This window comes from Hyperolius riggenbachi, chromosome 8 (genome assembly GCF_040937935.1).
Source record: "Hyperolius riggenbachi isolate aHypRig1 chromosome 8, aHypRig1.pri, whole genome shotgun sequence".
Classification (NCBI taxonomy): Eukaryota; Metazoa; Chordata; class Amphibia; order Anura; family Hyperoliidae; genus Hyperolius; species Hyperolius riggenbachi.
The window spans coordinates 244,943,044-244,961,074 of NC_090653.1; the positions used below are offsets into that span (position 1 = coordinate 244,943,044).

Genomic DNA, 18,031 nt, shown 5'->3' on the forward strand with positions numbered 1-18,031 from the left:
ATCACCGCAAAGCTGGGCTGTCGCTGCCATGTGCGTCCCCCAGCTGCGCGCACCCTGGTCGCACTCCCATGCCGGGATCATTCTGCACGTGCGCAGTAGCGAGTTACACATACTGCACATGAGCGGAATGCTTCCAGCCACAGGAGCGCGACCAGGGTGAGTGAGGCTCAGGGCCGCGCATGCGCAGTAGCTGCCGACTGGCGATAACAGTTTTGCGGGGGTCACCGCAGCTGCCCAGAGGGGATCAGGAGGATGGCATGGGTACAGTAGAAGTCCAGAGGGCTGGAAGAAGCCCCCACATATGTTAACCACTTAACATCTCAGTCGTTTTCAGCTTACGCATCCGAGCAATGTTCACCTCCCATTCATTAGCCTATAGCTTTATCACTACTTATCACAATGAACTGATCTATATCTTGTTTTTTCCGCCACCAATTAGGCTTTCTTTGGGGGGTACATTTTGCTAAGAGCCACTTTACTGTAAATGCATTTTAACAGGAAGAATAAGAAAAAAAATGAAAAAATTCATTATTTGTCAGTTTTCGGCCATTATAGTTTTATAATAATACATGCCTCCATAATTAAAACCCACGTATTGTTATTGCCCATTTGTCACGGTTATTTCACCATTTAAATTATGTCCCTATCACAATGTATCGCGACAATATTTTATTTGGAAATAAAAGAGCATTTTTTCCGTTTTGCATACATCACTATTTACAAGCTTATAAAAAAAAAAATAGAGAGAAATATTTCATCTTTACATAGATATTTAAAAAGTTTAGACCCTTAGGTAAATATTTATGTGTTTTTGTTTTTTTTATAGTAATGTTTTTTTTTTTTTTTTTTATTAAACATTTTATGTGGGCATTTTTGGGAGGGTGGGTTTTAAAAGTGTTTTATTTGGGGAAATATTGGGGTATTGTAATGTTTTTGGGCATTTACATGTAGTTTTACTTTTTGGCCACAAGATGGCAATCTCGATTTTTTTTTACATGACGTCACTCTAAGCATACAATGTACGCTTAGAGGGACACAGCTTCAGAAAGAGCAAAGCTTCCGAGAGAAGCTGTCGCTTTTTCAGCGGGGGAGAGGAATCAATGATCAGGCTCCCCAGCCCGATACATTGATTCCGTGGCTACCGACTCCGCGGCCGGGAGTGCGCATGCACGCGCGCGATCGGCCGCGGGAGCGCGCGGGAGCGCGCCTGTCCTCCTTGACGTTTTTATACGTCAAGGAGGACAAAGTGGTTAAAATCTTTTTTTTTTCTTTTTTTTTTTTTTACTTAAGATTCTGTTTCAATAAAGTTACACATTTTCTGTAAAAGAACGAATATGCAACATGAAGCGTACAAACAATAATAGGACAGGCATCAGATGAGCATAAGAACCCACAAACGAGTATTATTATTATTATTTTTTTTAGTATTTATATAGCGCCGACATCTTCCGCAGCGCTGTACGGATTATATTGTCACTAACTGTCCCTCAGAGGTGCTCACAATCTAATCCCTACCATAGTCATATGTATGTATCGTGCCTTGTATGTATAGTAAGACTAGGGCCTATTTAGGGGAAGCCAATTACCTTATTTGTATGTTTTTTGTGATGTGGGAGGAAACCGGAGCGCCTGAAGGAACCCCACACAAACACGGGGAGAACATACAAGCTCTGTGCAGATAGTGCCCTGACTGGGATTTGAACCAGGGACCCGACGCTGCAAGGTGAGAGAGCTGACCACTACGCCACTGCACAGTAGCAGTAGAAACATGTGCCATTGAAAATAAACAGCAAGATAAGTAACAGAGCAATCCCTATCAGACATCAGATTCACTTTAAGGTGGCCACTAATGATCTGATCTTTTTCATCCAATCTTAAGGCTTTCACCCACTACGCCATTCGTATGGCGATTTTTCAGAGTACCTGCAATTTTTTTGAGCGTCGAGCGATTATTTCCAAATATATCACAACCGTACAGGCACGCGATGACACGTACAACATTTGGCAATGCACAGCGATAACGACCACCACGACAGATCTGGTCCCAGATGTCTCCTATGCAAAGTACCAACACTGTTTGCGTTGTCGCATTGTGTCGGGTGTTATCACTAGTAGGAGGATGGATCGGGAACCTTATTTGTCGGGAGGTGTCGCTGTGAGGTTCCCCGATCCATCAACATGTGAGTATTCACCAAAATTTTACCGAGTATTCACCAAAAGTTACCAAATCTATGTTGTATAAGGGTAAATTGAGTGAATATATTGGATGAATCATTTAGACTGTCCATAATATTACATAAAAATGGTAAGATTGGATGAAAAAGGTTGGATCATTTGTGGCCACCATTAAACTAATCTGATCCAAAATCAGTGGAATTTGATTCTTTGTAACGAAGTGATCAGTTTGCAACAAAGTCCATCTAAAGTAAATTTGCCAACCTGCCTGATTAATCTCGTGATCTGTCAAACCCCCAAAAATCAGTCGGAAATGATCAATTGGTTTCAGCAGAAAGGATCAAATCTGCCTTAAATCATTCATTTCAGCAAACTAAATATGACCAGCTCTATTGAGTGCCAGAAATTCAGCTATTAGGAACAATGCCACATTTTGCGGGAGGCACGGACACATTCAAGCGCTGCAAAGGATGTTTGAAATATTCGATAATGAGAAAAAAAGTGCTTGAATTCGATACACAACCAAATGATCATGTTGGAAAATGTCAGAATACATCTATATAATGTATTTAACCCTTGCGTAAGAACTCCTGAGAGTGCTGTGATCTTGTTGTTGGGTCATTCATCTCAGTCCAGGAATTTTTTCGGATCCACCCCAGGTCCGAAAAGTAACCCCTAAGCGCTCAGAAATACCCTGCTTCCTAGGGACACTTGTTGATAGAAGCACTTAACCTCACGTTTTGAACCACTAGGACACATCTTGAAGAGGAGAAAGAAAAACACTCTGACCATCTAATTTTCCTTCTCCCTCTCTAGTAGGGAGAAAAAAAAGGGAAGGAGGGTCAGGGGTCACTGTGGAGAGAAGGAGGGGGCGTGTGGAAAGATTTATCCAAGAACTAGAGAGAAAAGAAAAAGGGAAGAGAGAGGGAGAGAAAAAAAAAGGTTGTGTTTTCTTCTAGACGTCAGCAAAAGGCGTTTTTTTGGTCACTTGGCTGAAAGTGCATGTGAGTGAGAGTTGGTCCCTGCCCTAGAGGGGGAGAGAAGACAGGGAGAGTTAGGGGAGAAGAGGAGAGGAGAAAGCAAGATAGCACACAGCTAAAGACAAGCAGACAGTGGGGGAAGTTAAGTTTAGGAAGAAAACACACTAAAGACTGCTAGTACTTCACAGAGGAGCAGAAGGGGAAAAGAAAGCAGCGGAGAAAAGTTAACTGCCAAAGTTCAAAGAGAAGAAAGGAAGTTTTTGAAGTTCACAGAACGAGAGAGAGGAGAAAGTTTTAACAAGTCTGAAAAAGGTTCTGATCTGAGGAGGGGGTACAGAGGTGCTGAGGTGACCAGGGCTAAGGGGCATGGATAGGGATCTTGGCCTGGACAAGTCAGGACCCCCTAGCACAATGCGGATTTTGGAAACTCCAGAACTTCCCCACAGCAGGAAGAACTTTAGTGTCAGCCACCTCTTGGACCTGGAAGAAGCAGCAGCTGCAGGGATGCAGGGCTCCCGAGACCTGCGGCCACCGAACGAGGAAGAGGACAAGGACCCGATGACAGGGGGCAGCAGCGACAGCGAAGTGACGGTTCAGGAAGGTAGGTTCTCCCCGTGCCGGCTTTGGTACATCTGGGCTGCACCCAGGAGAGCATTGTGAGAGATGGGGAGGGGTCACAGCGTTGCTTAAGGGGGTGTGTGAATCTGATGTCTGGATAATTGTTCAAATTAAGAAATATTTTCTCCCTCATTGCAGCAGAGATAAGGAAACTTGGCAAAGGCTGCAGTAGTGGCTGGCGTAGAAGGAAGAAGAGATCATTTGCATGCTAGAGACAATACAGCCTGAAAGCTTTGAGCTCTGTAACGTTACTTACTCTAATGAGTAAGGCTAACAAATGAGGAGCACTTCCCAGAAACCGATTAAATGTCATTCATTCATTCAGGCGGGATAAGCTAGGCACACACGAGCAGATCTTCTGTCAAAACCAACAAAAGATTTTGTTTAAATGCTTGTCTAATCCTACCGACTCTTCCTCTTCAAACAGGTTTCTCCTTTTGTGAATCATATACAATATTCATAATTTTTTTTTGTTTGACAGCGGTGTTGTTGCATACATTATATATTTATTATATTTATATAGTGTTTGCTTCTACCACTGACAGCATTATTTTTTAATATTGTGCATGCGCATTAATATACACACATTTTTAAGGGGCGTGTGCTGAAATGATTTGCATATGTCAAGTTTCAATTGCGGATTTTGATTGCTTTATTTTATTTATTTTTTTTATTTTTACATGTTTGGTATTAAGACACACATTTACAGACAGAGGGTAAAAATGAATCGTTTAGAAAATGAAATCACGTGAAATTTTTCTTGTCCTTTTACAGCTGCTTGTTTTTATGTTTTACCTGTTTGAAATGAGCATGAGTTCCTGTGCCCTGCAAACAATGTACCCCCCCCCCCCAAGGAGTTAGCCCCAATACTTGTTGGCGTAGTAGATAGAGAAGTTCTAAGACTTCTCGGAGAAAGAAATGTGTCCTTATAGGCAGTAAATCTTTCCCAGATTATGCAGCTTTTGAAGTGCGGTGCCATTACAGCCTTCCATTTTATAGGCCTTATAATGCGTAATTTATAATGGTCACGGATTAGGTCGTTTCTATAACACAGGCTGATATTGGTACGATGAAATGGAAACATTTTGTTGCTGCTCTCAGAGTCCTCATAAATAGGTAGCATTAAAATTGAAAAAAAAATTTCCAGCACGCTGGAAAATATACATCAAGAGAGCTGGAGACTGCCCAAAATATTTTGCATAAACAGACAGCGGTGTGTACTGGGCAGAAATGATATAGAAGAAAAAAACTATAGTCTGTATGAAAATGGAAAATAGATGAAAAAAAAATCATATTGCCATGGATACATGAAAAATAAATAAATATATATATATATATATATATATATATATATATATATATATATATATATATATATATCTTGTAATAATAATGCAGACACTTACTGGACTTCATATAGGGTGAACAGATCTACTCATCTGGGCCATCAGCTGCTAATCACTGTACAATTGGGACCATATTAATTACAGGCCTCTATGGTATAAAAGTGGTTGATGAGAGGCATTATCAATTTTCTGCTTCGAAAATGGAGGCAGACACAAGCTGCTCGCTCCACTGCTAACACCAGTGTAGGAAAGGTGAAAATTGAGCGTAAATGCTTCCACAGTTTTTACTCATTTTTAAAAAATTATCGGGAAATAAAAAAATCTTTATTAAAGGGCTACTTTGCCAAAGGATGCTAATATTTTTTTTTCAAAATTTGATTAATGAGTAAAGGTCATGGGTCATCTACCAATTAACTGGATAAAAGTTTTCCTATAATGTTATATTGTTTTAGAAGTCACTTTGATCCCAGACTGGGGTTGAGGGTTGGATTGACTCTAGCGCCATCCGTACCAAGAAATCAAAGATTCCAATGGCTTGAGACTTCATAAATTTTCATAAGTCACAAAGTTTGACAGTGAAATGAAACAGTAATTCCTCGATGATTACTCTGAAGACCGGTATTATTTTACATAAGCCCAATAAGGTGAATTGGCTTATTGTGTCCCGTACCCAGTAATCCAATTATTTTCTTGCATATGATTGAACAAACGAATTCTGAAGTCGTTCTAGAAATAGTCGTATTTTCTTTTCATTATGTGGGATGAAGTGTGCAATGTAGCCACAATCTTAACAGGAAACATCCCAGTTGTTATTTCCCCTTTAATTTTAAACTAGAGGGTTTTTTTTACTTTTTTTTTTTGTAAAGCATTTTCAAATTATAGAAAAAAATAAAACATAGTTTTAGCTATAATTTATAAATAGATTAGACATATAAATATGATAGATGATATTTAGATAGATAGATAGATAGATAGATAGATAGATAGATAGACATGTCACTTATTCAGTCAGATTCAATGTGTATTTTTTTAATTGGCCCATTTCATTAGGTATTTTCAGTAAACACAGATCACTATGAAATTGCTTCCTCAGTAATTCAGCCAGATAGATAGATAGATAGATAGATAGATAGATAGATAGATAGATAGATAGATAGATAGATAGATCGATCTTTAGACAATGGTGTTAACAACTAAAATAAATGTACATTTTTGACAGGGTCAACTAAATCAAAAAATTGGACCTATAGTTATTTGATTTCCAACATCCAATCAGCATAACAGGAAATAAGACAAACCAACAGAACTTTTCCGTTATCTGATTGGATGTTTGAAGGGAACATAAGTCCACTGTGCTGCCCTTTTAGTACATCCACCCATTGCTTTTATCTGCCATCGATATTCTATAATTCCTTAGAAAAGCAAAACATTATGCAATCCTCTGCCCGCCCTCTGTTACTGCAGACCCTGGGGGGCAATCATCAGTTTTACAAATTGTTCCACCAGGTAAATGAACATGTTGTAAGATTCCGTACAGCGCTATTATGTGGTGAAGTTAAATAATAAATGTCAAAAGTAGATTCCGATTGCCTAACTCAAAGACCTAATTAAAAAAGTTCTAAAAATACACTAAAGAATCTGTTAGAATCTACTGCATACAGCATAAAATATGTTATATATATAATGTAGCCAAGGAAGGATTTAGGAATCATCATCATCATCTTTACTCCATCAAACTCTCGGACGCGATTGAACCCTAAAATGTGTGGAGTTTGATTATTACGTTTGTTATGATCATTCTCACCTGTATTGAATTAGAATATCCACTCTGATTCAGAAGAGTTAAAAATCAAGCTCGTCCAGTATCTGATTGGTTAATTAAGTGAAAACAGACTAGTGTGAAAATGACTTCTGTAGTAAATAATCCATATGCCTCTCATTGAAGTCTCGATTTCTGGCGATCCCGAGTTTTAATGTATTTTCTGCATCTAAAATAATGGTCAAAAGTGAAAAAAAATTGAAAAGCCCATTAAAAATGTAATGTTTTTAGGTCAATGTAACAAATCAAACGATTTCCACTTAAGCTGAAATTAATCACTTAATAACGTTTTGTAGCTTTCAGATGCTAAATTTAATTTATTAATGTAATTTAAAATGTATTGTCAGGACAAGCACCTTATAGAACAAGCAATTTATAGTCAAGAAAGTTTTTGAATATGCTATAAAAGATTTTTAGTTTGCTTTTGTATCTGTTTTTTTTTTTACATTTGATTTTGATGTTAAAGAAATGTTAATTTATGGCAGTAATTATTAGTTTGATTATACGAAGGATATATAAAGTCATTTTAGTGCCATTTATCGCCAATGCCACATAAGTGTGTATATTTGCTGTTAGTACCTACGAAAATGCGTGCCAATGTTTTCATACAGCCTATTAATTTTTAACATTAAAATAACTACCTCCATTAGTTCTGAACAAAGTTGATTTACTGAAATACTGAAATACCAAGTTGTAAATTAGAATTAAATTCACCAATGAGAACCACCAATAGATTGGTTAAAAGTACCCTTAGCTATGTACTGTACTGCAGCTGGCAAACGTATTTCTGCAGTTTGTGATTCCATGTTTGCCTTTATTTGTTGTCACAGCCCATAAATATGTTTTAGCTTAAATTATGCCTCAATATAATGTTTCGAAACACAATGAATTATGGGAAATTTGGGGTAAGAGGGAGGAGATTAATGCTAACAAATAACAAATCAACAGACTGTAATAACAAAGCAATGTTTTGTTTGACAATTCTATTCACTGATAATTATGCCAACGCGCTTTTTTTTTCTGGTTCTAGTAGTCTGTAGTCATCTCTTGACATCACAAAACTTTCAACCAATAGCATGGGAGATCCACTTTCTCTGTCAATCAATGCATCACTCCTTATCCTAAGAAGCCTGCCATGAAATTCTATAGGTTTAGAGACTGCAGGCGCATTGCTCAGGCTAAATGATTACTCTTATTGCTGCACAGGTATGTCTCGGTGTAAACACGCAGATCAGAAGACCGCTTGCCATGTGGCTTGCATGTGTTCCATTAGGGTGGGTTCCTTTTTCCAATTACTTCTCACTAACAGAAAGTGACCACATGGAACAGTGTGACTCCTAAGATGTCATTATATTTCTGGTTCTTATCAGGGCTTTCTTGACAGCTGGGTCTAGTGACAGATACTGTCGAAAATAAAGACTGGATTAGCAGCAGTATTGGGATAACGTATGAAGTACCTTTATAAAAAATAAACTTATTTTTTAGATGTTTTAAGAAAAAATGTTCTACCCCTTGGACACGATTTGCCTTTTCACGCTCTCTTTCGTGTATACACACTTTCTCACTCCACATCTATTTTACTTTCTCTATCTCTCCATAAAATTTGGGCCCATCGGGACAGACTATAGTTTAATATTGTTATTATTATTATTGATTTATAAAGCGCCAACATATTCTGTGGCGCTGTACAAAGTAAGAAACAAACATAGGGTACAAAATAATACAGACAATGGTGTTCACCCAATATACAAAATACAGACTGAGTACAAAATACAGATTTGGTAATAACAGCGACAAAAGTAACATGATGAATAAAATGTATAAAAAATTGCAAGGCACAAAGTGGATAACAAACTCTAAGAAAAGGGTGAGAGCCCTGCCCTTGCGAACGTACAATCTAAAAGTTGTGATGGACGTTGTCCCTGGTGATATTCCTAATATGTTGCTGAGTGGTGGCTGCAAGGACATAAAAACAAATTTGGTACCATAATACATTAAAAAAAAATCATGATCAAGAGGTCCTTTACTTATTGTTACTGTCTTAGCCCTTTATGCTCTCTGCTCTCTCTGCTTTGGACCTTTGGGGTTGCCGTTAGTCAAGGAGGACATTGCATCTGGTAATATTTCTGATGGTGTAGTGGTTCCCGGTAATGTCTGCCGTGATATATTGGTAATGCCTCTGGAGTCTGGAAATGTCCCGTGTGGCGTAATGGAAATATCTACTGATGGTGCGCTATTTTTTTTCTTGGGAACAAGACTTTGCAACAGGCAATAAGAACAGGTTAAATGATATTGTGGTGTAATGCCGGGTAGGCATATCCAAAACTTTAATCAATAGTAGTTCCTGACCTGGCAATTGCTCATTCTTCAAATAATCACCAAATTTACAATGATCTCCTTCTAAAAGGTTCTGGAGCGCTCATAGGTCAAAAAAGCCTTAACCGTGCTGTAACAACTCTTCCAAGGCACATGGCAGGACTTCCACAGTGCGTACAAGATTATGCCAGCATCAGTTAAACAGGAACAAAAACTACATTTCTTGCTAAAAGGCTAGTAATAAAAAAACAAAATCAGTTACAGCAGTCTATTTCAGGTGCTCCGTTTGTTCTTTTTTTTTTTTACTGGGGTACATGCGTCTATATATAATAGGCCTGATTCAATTTACTTTTCTCTTAAGTTTTCTCTTAGGTGATATTTTCCTATCTTTTTAATAAAATGCCTTTTAAACCACCGGGCAAGCAAGAAATTACTCAGAATAACTTTGACAGCACTTTTTCAACTACTCTTTGGTACCTTCGAACGTTGTAGAGTTCTGAAAAGTGAACTTAAAAAGAGGATGAAACTTTACCGTATCTCTTAGGAGAAAAAGTGAATTGGATCGGGCCCAGTGTGTGATATGTAATTCCTGGTTTGACTAAACACCCTGCAAACATTAATGTATTATCACACAAAGAGAAAAAATGTGATTTTAAGCCCTATGCAATGAAGGGAAATTAGTTTTTGATCTGTTTGCTAAATTACTGTGGGGAAATGTTATTTTTTATTCCTACATTGGCCCATATGCAATCAACTTTTTCTCCTATGTTTTCTCTGTAGAAGATCATTTTTCATCTTCTATTTAAAATTACTTTTCAGCGCTTTGGAATTTAAAAAAAATACCAAAAGTAGGTGAAAAAGTACTATCGAAATTAATTTGAGTATTTTCTTGCTTGCTGGTGGCTTAGAAGGCATTTTATTAAGAAGTTGTAAAAATATGACCTAGGAGAAAACTCAGGAGAAAAAGAGAATTGAATGTGGACCTCTAGCTCATGTGCAGTTCACTTTTTCTCCTTAGTTTTCTCCAAGTTGACATTTTCACACTTTGTCAATAAAATGCCCTTTAAATCCACTACAAGCAAGAAAATACACAAAATAAGTTTGATAGTATTTTTTTCTACAACTGAATGCTGAAAAGTTATTTTCTGTAGAAGATGAAAAATTATCTCCAAGGAGAAAACTCAGGAGAAAAGGTGAATTGCATATGACCCCTTTTCATAAAATGCTCTTTTTTTTTACCAACTTTTAGGTACGTTTTTAGGCAACTCAGGAGAACAAGTTAACTGCATATGGGCCCCTGACAATTAACTTGTTCTCCTCAGTTTTCTCCTAGGACAGTGATCTGCAAACTTGGCTCTCCAGCTATTAACGAACTACAAGTCCCACAATGCATTTGCCTTTATGAATCATGGCTGTAGCTGTCAGACTCCCGCAATGCATTGTGGGACTTGTAGTTCCTTAACACCTGGAGAGCCAAGTTTGCAGATCACCGCCCTAGGAGATCATTTTTCATCTTCTATTTATAGTAACTTTTCAGTAACTTGTAATTGAAAAGGTATCAAAATGTAGGTGAAAAAGTACTATCAAAATTATTTTGGGTATGAGTTGAGTTTTTCTTGCTTGCTGGTGGTTTGAAAGACATTTTATTGACAAGTTTGAAAATATCACCTAGGAGAAAACTCTGGAGAAAATGTTACCCTAATTGCATATGGGTCTGTGTTGTAACACAGGTGAAAGGAAAATGTTTTTCTTACCTGGGTAATTGTCTTTCTTCTGATAGATCTGAGACAAGATAAACAAGCTTTTTTTATTTTGTTAGTTAATCTTTGCAACTGACATAGATGAAAATCCAGATAGAAATCCAGGCTGTCTTGGATCTATTTAAAAATATCTTGCATGAGGCTGCAATTGCATATCTATTACAAACACCTTTTTAGAGAATAAAACAAACGGGAAGGAACACTCCAATGGTACATTAACTTTTAACGGAGAACGCTAACTTTCGCTAGCCGACAGGGAAGGTGGGCGGGGCTCAGGGACGGATCTAGACCAAGTTGCGCCTGGGGCAAGGTCAGGTTTTGGCGCCTAAAGGTCAGGTTTTTGTGCCTAAACTACCATTCCCCATCCAAATTTTGCCGCCTTTTTCAGAATTCAACAAACAGCGCCTGGGGAAAGAGACCCGCCTGACCCCCCCCCCCCCCCCCCGATCCGTCCCTGGCGGGGCTGTGTCGCTGTCATGTCAATGATGTCATCAAAGCGTTTCGGCATTACTATGCCTTCATCGGGAGTGTTTCATGGTCCTTTTTAGACAATTCAAGCTAGCATGGATTTATTTTTTTAAAAAAGTGTTGTCGGTATGGGGATGTGAATGCAATCACACAGTCCCTAATTCACTACTCCTTTGCGCAACCTTCACTATGGTGCAATATGATCCAGGGGACGATTGTAAACTCTCAGTGGTAATAGCAGGCAGATTTTTTTCTAATAAATTCAGATCATGGAAGACCAGAACCTTAGTAAACTAGGCCCAGTTTTTCATTGATCCAAAACACTCCTTTGAATTTGTTGACTAACTGAATAGTGTAAACAGTCCTCTGCTCTATTTCATGGCTAGTAGAAATTGTAATATTGCAGGACCTAAGTCTGCATGTCAACTTAATATGATTATTTTATTTAATTCCATCACCTTTCATATAATTGTAGAGTTTCCCAATCAATGAGACATTGAAGGAGACCCTCAGTGAAGATTCAATGGTATTAAAGGATACTGCAGCCTAAAGGCTGCGGAGAGATAAAACCTGCAATGTGTAGGGAAAGAAAAGGACATACTCACCGCGCCCTTCGCTCCCTGCCGTCGGGTCCCGCTCGTCAGCCACAGCTCCCGGTACTGGCCGACTCTCCTGACCCCTGACCCGGACATACTGCGCCGCACATGCGCAGTATGTCCTGTAATCTTCGCTTCTGGCGTCACATCATGACGCCAGAAGTACGGACACTCCACCGCCTCCTGCGTGTGCGCTCCAGCGGCTCCACTATAAATCTAGCATGCTAGAGCCGCTGTAGCGCACACGCAGGAGGCGGGGGAGTGTCCGTACTTCTGGCGTCATAATGTGACGCCAGAAGCGAAGATTAAAGGACATACTGCACATATGCGGCGCAGTTAGTGTTGGGCGAACATCTAGATGTTCGGGTTCGGGCCGAACAGGCCGAACATGGCCGCGATGTTCGGGTGTTCGACCCGAACTCCGAACATAATGGAAGTCAATGGGGACCCGAACTTTTGTGGTTTGTAAAGCCTCCTTACATGCTACATACCCCAAATTTACAGGGTATGTGCACCTTGGGAGTGGGTACAAGAGGAAAAAAAAATTTAGCAAAAAGAGCTTATAGTTTTTGAGAAAATCGATTTTAAAGTTTCAAAGGGAAAACTGTCTTTTAAATGCGGGAAATGTCTGTTTTCTTTGCACAGGTAACATGCTTTTTGTCGGCATGCAGTCATAAATGTAATACATATAAGAGGTTCCAGGAAAAGGGACCGGTAATGCTAACCCAGCAGCAGCACACGTGATGGAACAGGAGGAGGGTGGCGCAGGAGGAGAAGGCCACGCTTTGAGACACAACAACCCAGGCCTTGCATGAGGACAAGAAGCGTGCGGATAGCATGCTTTGTACCACCATGCAGTCATAAATGTAATAAAGATAAGTGGTTCAATAAACAGGGACCACGCGGCAACGCTAACCCAGCAGCAGCACACGTGATGGAACAGGAGGAGGCGCAGGAGGAGAAGGCCACGCTTTGTGAGACACAACAACCCAGGCCTTGCATGAGGACAAAAAGCGTGCGGATAGCATGCTTTGTACCGCCATGTAGTCATAAATGTAATAAAGATAAGAGGTTCAATAAACAGGGACCACGCGGCAACGCTAACCCAGCAGCAGCAGCAGCAGCAGCACACGTGATGGAACAGGAGGAGGCGCAGGAGGAGAAGGCCACGCTTTGTGAGACACAACAACCCAGGCCTTGCATGAGGACAAAAAGCGTGCGGATAGCATGCTTTGTACCGCCATGTAGTCATAAATGTAATAAAGATAAGAGGTTCAATAAACAGGGACCACGCGGCAACGGTAACCCAGCAGCAGCAGCAGCACACGTGATGGAACAGGAGGAGGCGCAGGAGGAGAAGGCCACGCTTTGTGAGACACAACAACCCAGGCCTTGCATGAGGACAAAAAGCGTGCGGATAGCATGCTTTGTACCGCCATGTAGTCATAAATGTAATAAAGATAAGAGGTTCCATAAACAGGGACCACGCGGCAACGGTAACCCAGCAGCAGCAGCAGCAGCAGCAGCACACGTGATGGAACAGGAGGAGGCGCAGGAGGAGAAGGCCACGCTTTGTGAGACACAACAACCCAGGCCTTGCATGAGGACAAAAAGCGTGCGGATAGCATGCTTTGTACCGCCATGTAGTCATAAATGTAATAAAGATAAGAGGTTCCATAAACAGGGACCGGCAACGGTAACCCAGCAGCAGCAGCAGCAGCAGCAGCAGCAGCACACGTGATGGAACAGGAGGAGGCGCAGGAGGAGAAGGCCACGCTTTGTGAGACACAACAACCCAGGCCTTGCATGAGGACAAAAAGCGTGCGGATATAGCAGCAATGCTTTTTGCCGCCATGCAGTCATAAATGTAATACAGATGAGAGGTTCAATAAACAGGGACCGGAAACGCTAAACCATCCCAGATGTTCATCGGTCATGTTACTTGGTTGGGGTCCAGGAGTGTTGCGTAGTCGTTTCCAATCCAGGATTGATTCATTTTAATTTGAGTCAGACGGTCTGCATTTTCTGTGGAGAGGCGGATACGCCGATCTGTGATGATGCCTCCGGCAGCACTGAAACAGCGTTCCGACATAACGCTGGCTGCCGGGCAAGCCAGCACCTCTATTGCGTACATTGCCAGTTCGTGCCAGGTGTCTAGCTTCATGCCCGGTTTCAGGTCCAGCGGTGCCAGCCACAAATCCGTCTGTTCCTTTATTCCCCTCCAAATTTCCTCCCCTGTGTGCTGCTTATCCCCAAGGCAGATCAGCTTCAGCAACGCTTGCTGACGCATGCCAACAGCTGTGCTGCACTGCTTCCACGATCCTACTGCTGCTGGTGCTGGGTTAGCATTTCCGGATGAGGTACAGCTTTGAGATGCGTTGGAGGAGAAGGAGTCAGAGAGGTAGGTGCTGCTGTTGTTATCCAGCTGTTTGCGGCGTGGGCAACACCCGCGCCGTAGCAGGTGAGGAATCGCTGCCAGGCTCCACAAGGTTCACCCAGTGCGCGGTAAGGGAGATGTATCGACCCTGGCCGAACGCACTCGTCCAGGTGTCAGTGGTGAGGTGAACCTTGCAGGCAACGGCATTCTTCAAGCTTCGGGTTATTTAGCTGACCACGTGCTCATGCAACTCAGGCACTGCAGAGCGCGCAAAGTGGTAGCGGCTGGGAACAACGTAACGTGGGATGGCCACTGACATCATGCCCTTGAAGCTGTTTGTCTCCACCACTCGATATGGCAGCATTTCGCAGGCCAGAAGCTTGGCTATGCTGGCTGGCTGTTACTGCCACGGCCCGGGGGTCATTTGCTGGCAATTTCCTCTTGTGCTCAAACATCTCAGAGACAGACAACTCAACCGTAGCGCTGCACACCGAAGGGCTGTTGGTTGTTGTGTTTGATGAACACTGGGAGACCTCAAGAGCACTAGTCCGGAAAGTGACAGTGTCAGCATCGTCTGATGTTTGTGAATGTTGTGAACCACGCAATGGCTGGGCTACTGCTGCTGCTGAGGCGGGTCTGGTGGTGAGTCTGGTGAACCCAAGGGAGGCAGTGTTGCTGGTGGTACCCTGTCCTGCCGCGTTTGCCCACAGAGTGGGATGTTTGGATAGAATGTGGCGGCTCATGCTGGTGGTGGAGAGGTTGTTAATACTTTTCCCCCTGCTCAGGCGGGTCTTGCACACCTTGCAAATCGCCATGGTAACATCCTCAGTGCAGTCTTCAAAGAAAGCCCAGACTTTAACTGGCTGAGGACTCGGACCTCGTGCGTGATGTGCTGGTGCTGCTTAACCCACTGCTGGACGCTTGAGAGGTCATCCAAGTAATTATCTGGTCCTGTTCTTTTGGATCTGTGAGGGTTGTTGTCCTGGACAACATGGGCAGTATTGAGTGGGTTTTCTTGGGTGCTCCCCTGTGGCCTGTACGTGAACCGTCAGGGGAAACACCTCTTCCCTTGCCCCTCCCTCTTTCACCGGATTTCTTCCTCATTTCACTTATCCTTAAAGTACACGCTGACTGGCAGCAGTACAGTGGCAGTACAGAAATGCTATACAGTGGTGGGTGAGCGGTGTACCACTATTGTCAGCAGTGACACAGAGCACAATGCTATACAGTGGCGGGTGAGCGGTGTACTACTGTTCCCAGCAGACACAGAGTGGAAGTAAACACAATGCTATATAGTGTGGCTGAGCCGTGTACACAGAGTGGCATTAAACACAATGCTATATAGTCTGCTATATAGTCACCCCGAACAGGGTGATGTTCTGCAGAACCCGAACAGTGGCAAACACTGTTCGCCCAACACTACTGGGAGGGAACGCAGATTTTAGTACCTAAACACACGATACAACATGTTTTCCGGGGTCGGACTCTGAGGCACATACAGATGGTCCCGATCATCATCCTCATCATACAACTCTTCTCCTGAGTCTGACCCACCCACCACCTCTGCCACCCCAACATCCCCAGACACAGACCCCTCATCGTCCTCAACATTAACTTGGGATGCTGGCCTGAGCCAGACCTCCTCCTCCACATCAGGCCCCATCATCTCCTCAATGGCAGCCCTCATTAATCGCTCTGGCGACGGACTGATGGACACAACGTTCTCCTCCGGGGAGGGCTGCTGCTGACCACTGGCTGCTGGGGTGGATGTTATAGCTTGCGTGGGGCGTTGGCTGTTGCTGTTGTTGGGAGTGCTGCTCACAGCGGAGGTCTCTGGGGAACTCATGTTGAGCTCATATAGTGGTTGACGGTGAGTGGAGTATTACTGATCCCAGCAATATACACACTGACTGGCAGAGTACGCAATGCTATATAGTGTGGCTGAGCGGTGTACACAGAGTGGCAGTAAACACAATGCTATATAGTCTGGCTGAGCGAGCGGTGTACTACTGTTCCCAGCAGAATCAGAGTGGCAGTAAACAATGGTATATAGTCTGGCTGAGCGGTGTACACAGAGTGTCAGTAAACAATGGTATATAGTCTGGCTGAGCGAGCGGTGTACTACTGTTCCCAGCAGAATCAGAGTGGCAGTAAACAATGGTATATAGTCTGGCTGAGCGGTGTACACAGAGTGTCAGTAAACAATGGTATATAGTCTGGCTGAGCGGTGTACACACAATGCTATATAGTCTGCTATATAGTGTCAGTAAACAATGGTATATAGTCTGGCTGAGCGAGCGGTGTACTACTGTTCCCAGCAGAATCAGAGTGGCAGTAAACAATGGTATATAGTCTGGCTGAGCGGTGTACACAGAGTGTCAGTAAACAATGGTATATAGTCTGGCTGAGCGAGCGGTGTACTACTGTTCCCAGCAGAATCAGAGTGGCAGTAAACAATGGTATATAGTCTGGCTGAGCGGTGTACACAGAGTGTCAGTAAACAATGGTATATAGTCTGGCTGAGCGAGCGGTGTACTACTGTTCCCAGCAGAATCAGAGTGGCAGTAAACAATGGTATATAGTCTGGCTGAGCGGTGTACACAGAGTGTCAGTAAACAATGGTATATAGTCTGGCTGAGCGGTGTACACACAATGCTATATAGTCTGCTATATAGTGTCAGTAAACAATGGTATATAGTCTGGCTGAGCGAGCGGTGTACTACTGTTCCCAGCAGAATCAGAGTGGCAGTAAACAATGGTATATAGTCTGGCTGAGCGGTGTACACAGAGTTTCAGTAAACAATGGTATATAGTCTGGCTGAGCGGTGTACACAGAGTGTCAGTAAACAATGGTATATAGTCTGGCTGAGCGGTGTACACAGAGTGGCAGTAAACACAATGCTATATAGTCTGGCTGAGCGAGCGGTGTACTACTGTTCCCAGCAGAATCAGAGTGGCAGTAAACAATGGTATATAGTCTGGCTGAGCGGTGTACACAGAGTGTCAGTAAACAATGGTATATAGTGTGGCTGAGCGGTGTACACAGAGTGTCAGTAAACAATGGTATATAGTCTGGCTGAGCGGTGTACACAGAGTGGCAGTAAACACAATGCTATATACTCTGGCTGAGCGAGCGGTGTACTACTGTTCCCAGCAGACACAGAACAGTGAACAGAATGCTATATAGTGTGGCTGAGCGAGCGGTGTACCACTATTCCCAGCAGACACAGAACAGTGAACAGAATGCTATATAGTGTGGCTGAGCGGGCGGTGTACCACTATTCCCAGCAGACACAGAACAGTGAACAGAATGCTATATAGTGTGGATGAGCGAGCGGTGTACCACTATTCCCAGCAGACACAGAACAGTAAACAGAATGCTATATAGTGTGGCTGAGCGAGCGGTGTACCACTATTCCCAGCAGACACAGAACAGTGAACAGAATGCTATATAGTGTGGCTGAGCGAGCGGTGTACCACTATTCCCAGCAGACACAGAACAGTGCACAGAATGCTATATAGTGTGGCTGAGCGAGCGGTGTACCACTATTCCCAGCAGACACAGAACAGTAAACA

At 42.4% G+C, this 18,031-nt stretch overlaps 1 protein-coding gene across 1 annotated transcript in view; it reads left to right on the plus strand.

The window, feature by feature from the left end:
* Window positions 1-3,157: 3,157 nt before the first annotated feature.
* The window catches only part of PRRX2 (paired related homeobox 2), a 150,209-nt gene continuing 135,335 nt past the window's right edge, over window positions 3,158-18,031 (plus strand). Inside the window, exon 1 of the mRNA XM_068248496.1 lies at window positions 3,158-3,756. Within this exon, the coding sequence (XP_068104597.1) occupies window positions 3,522-3,756 (235 nt within the window). The 5' untranslated portion in view covers window positions 3,158-3,521. The remainder of the gene's footprint in view (window positions 3,757-18,031) is intronic.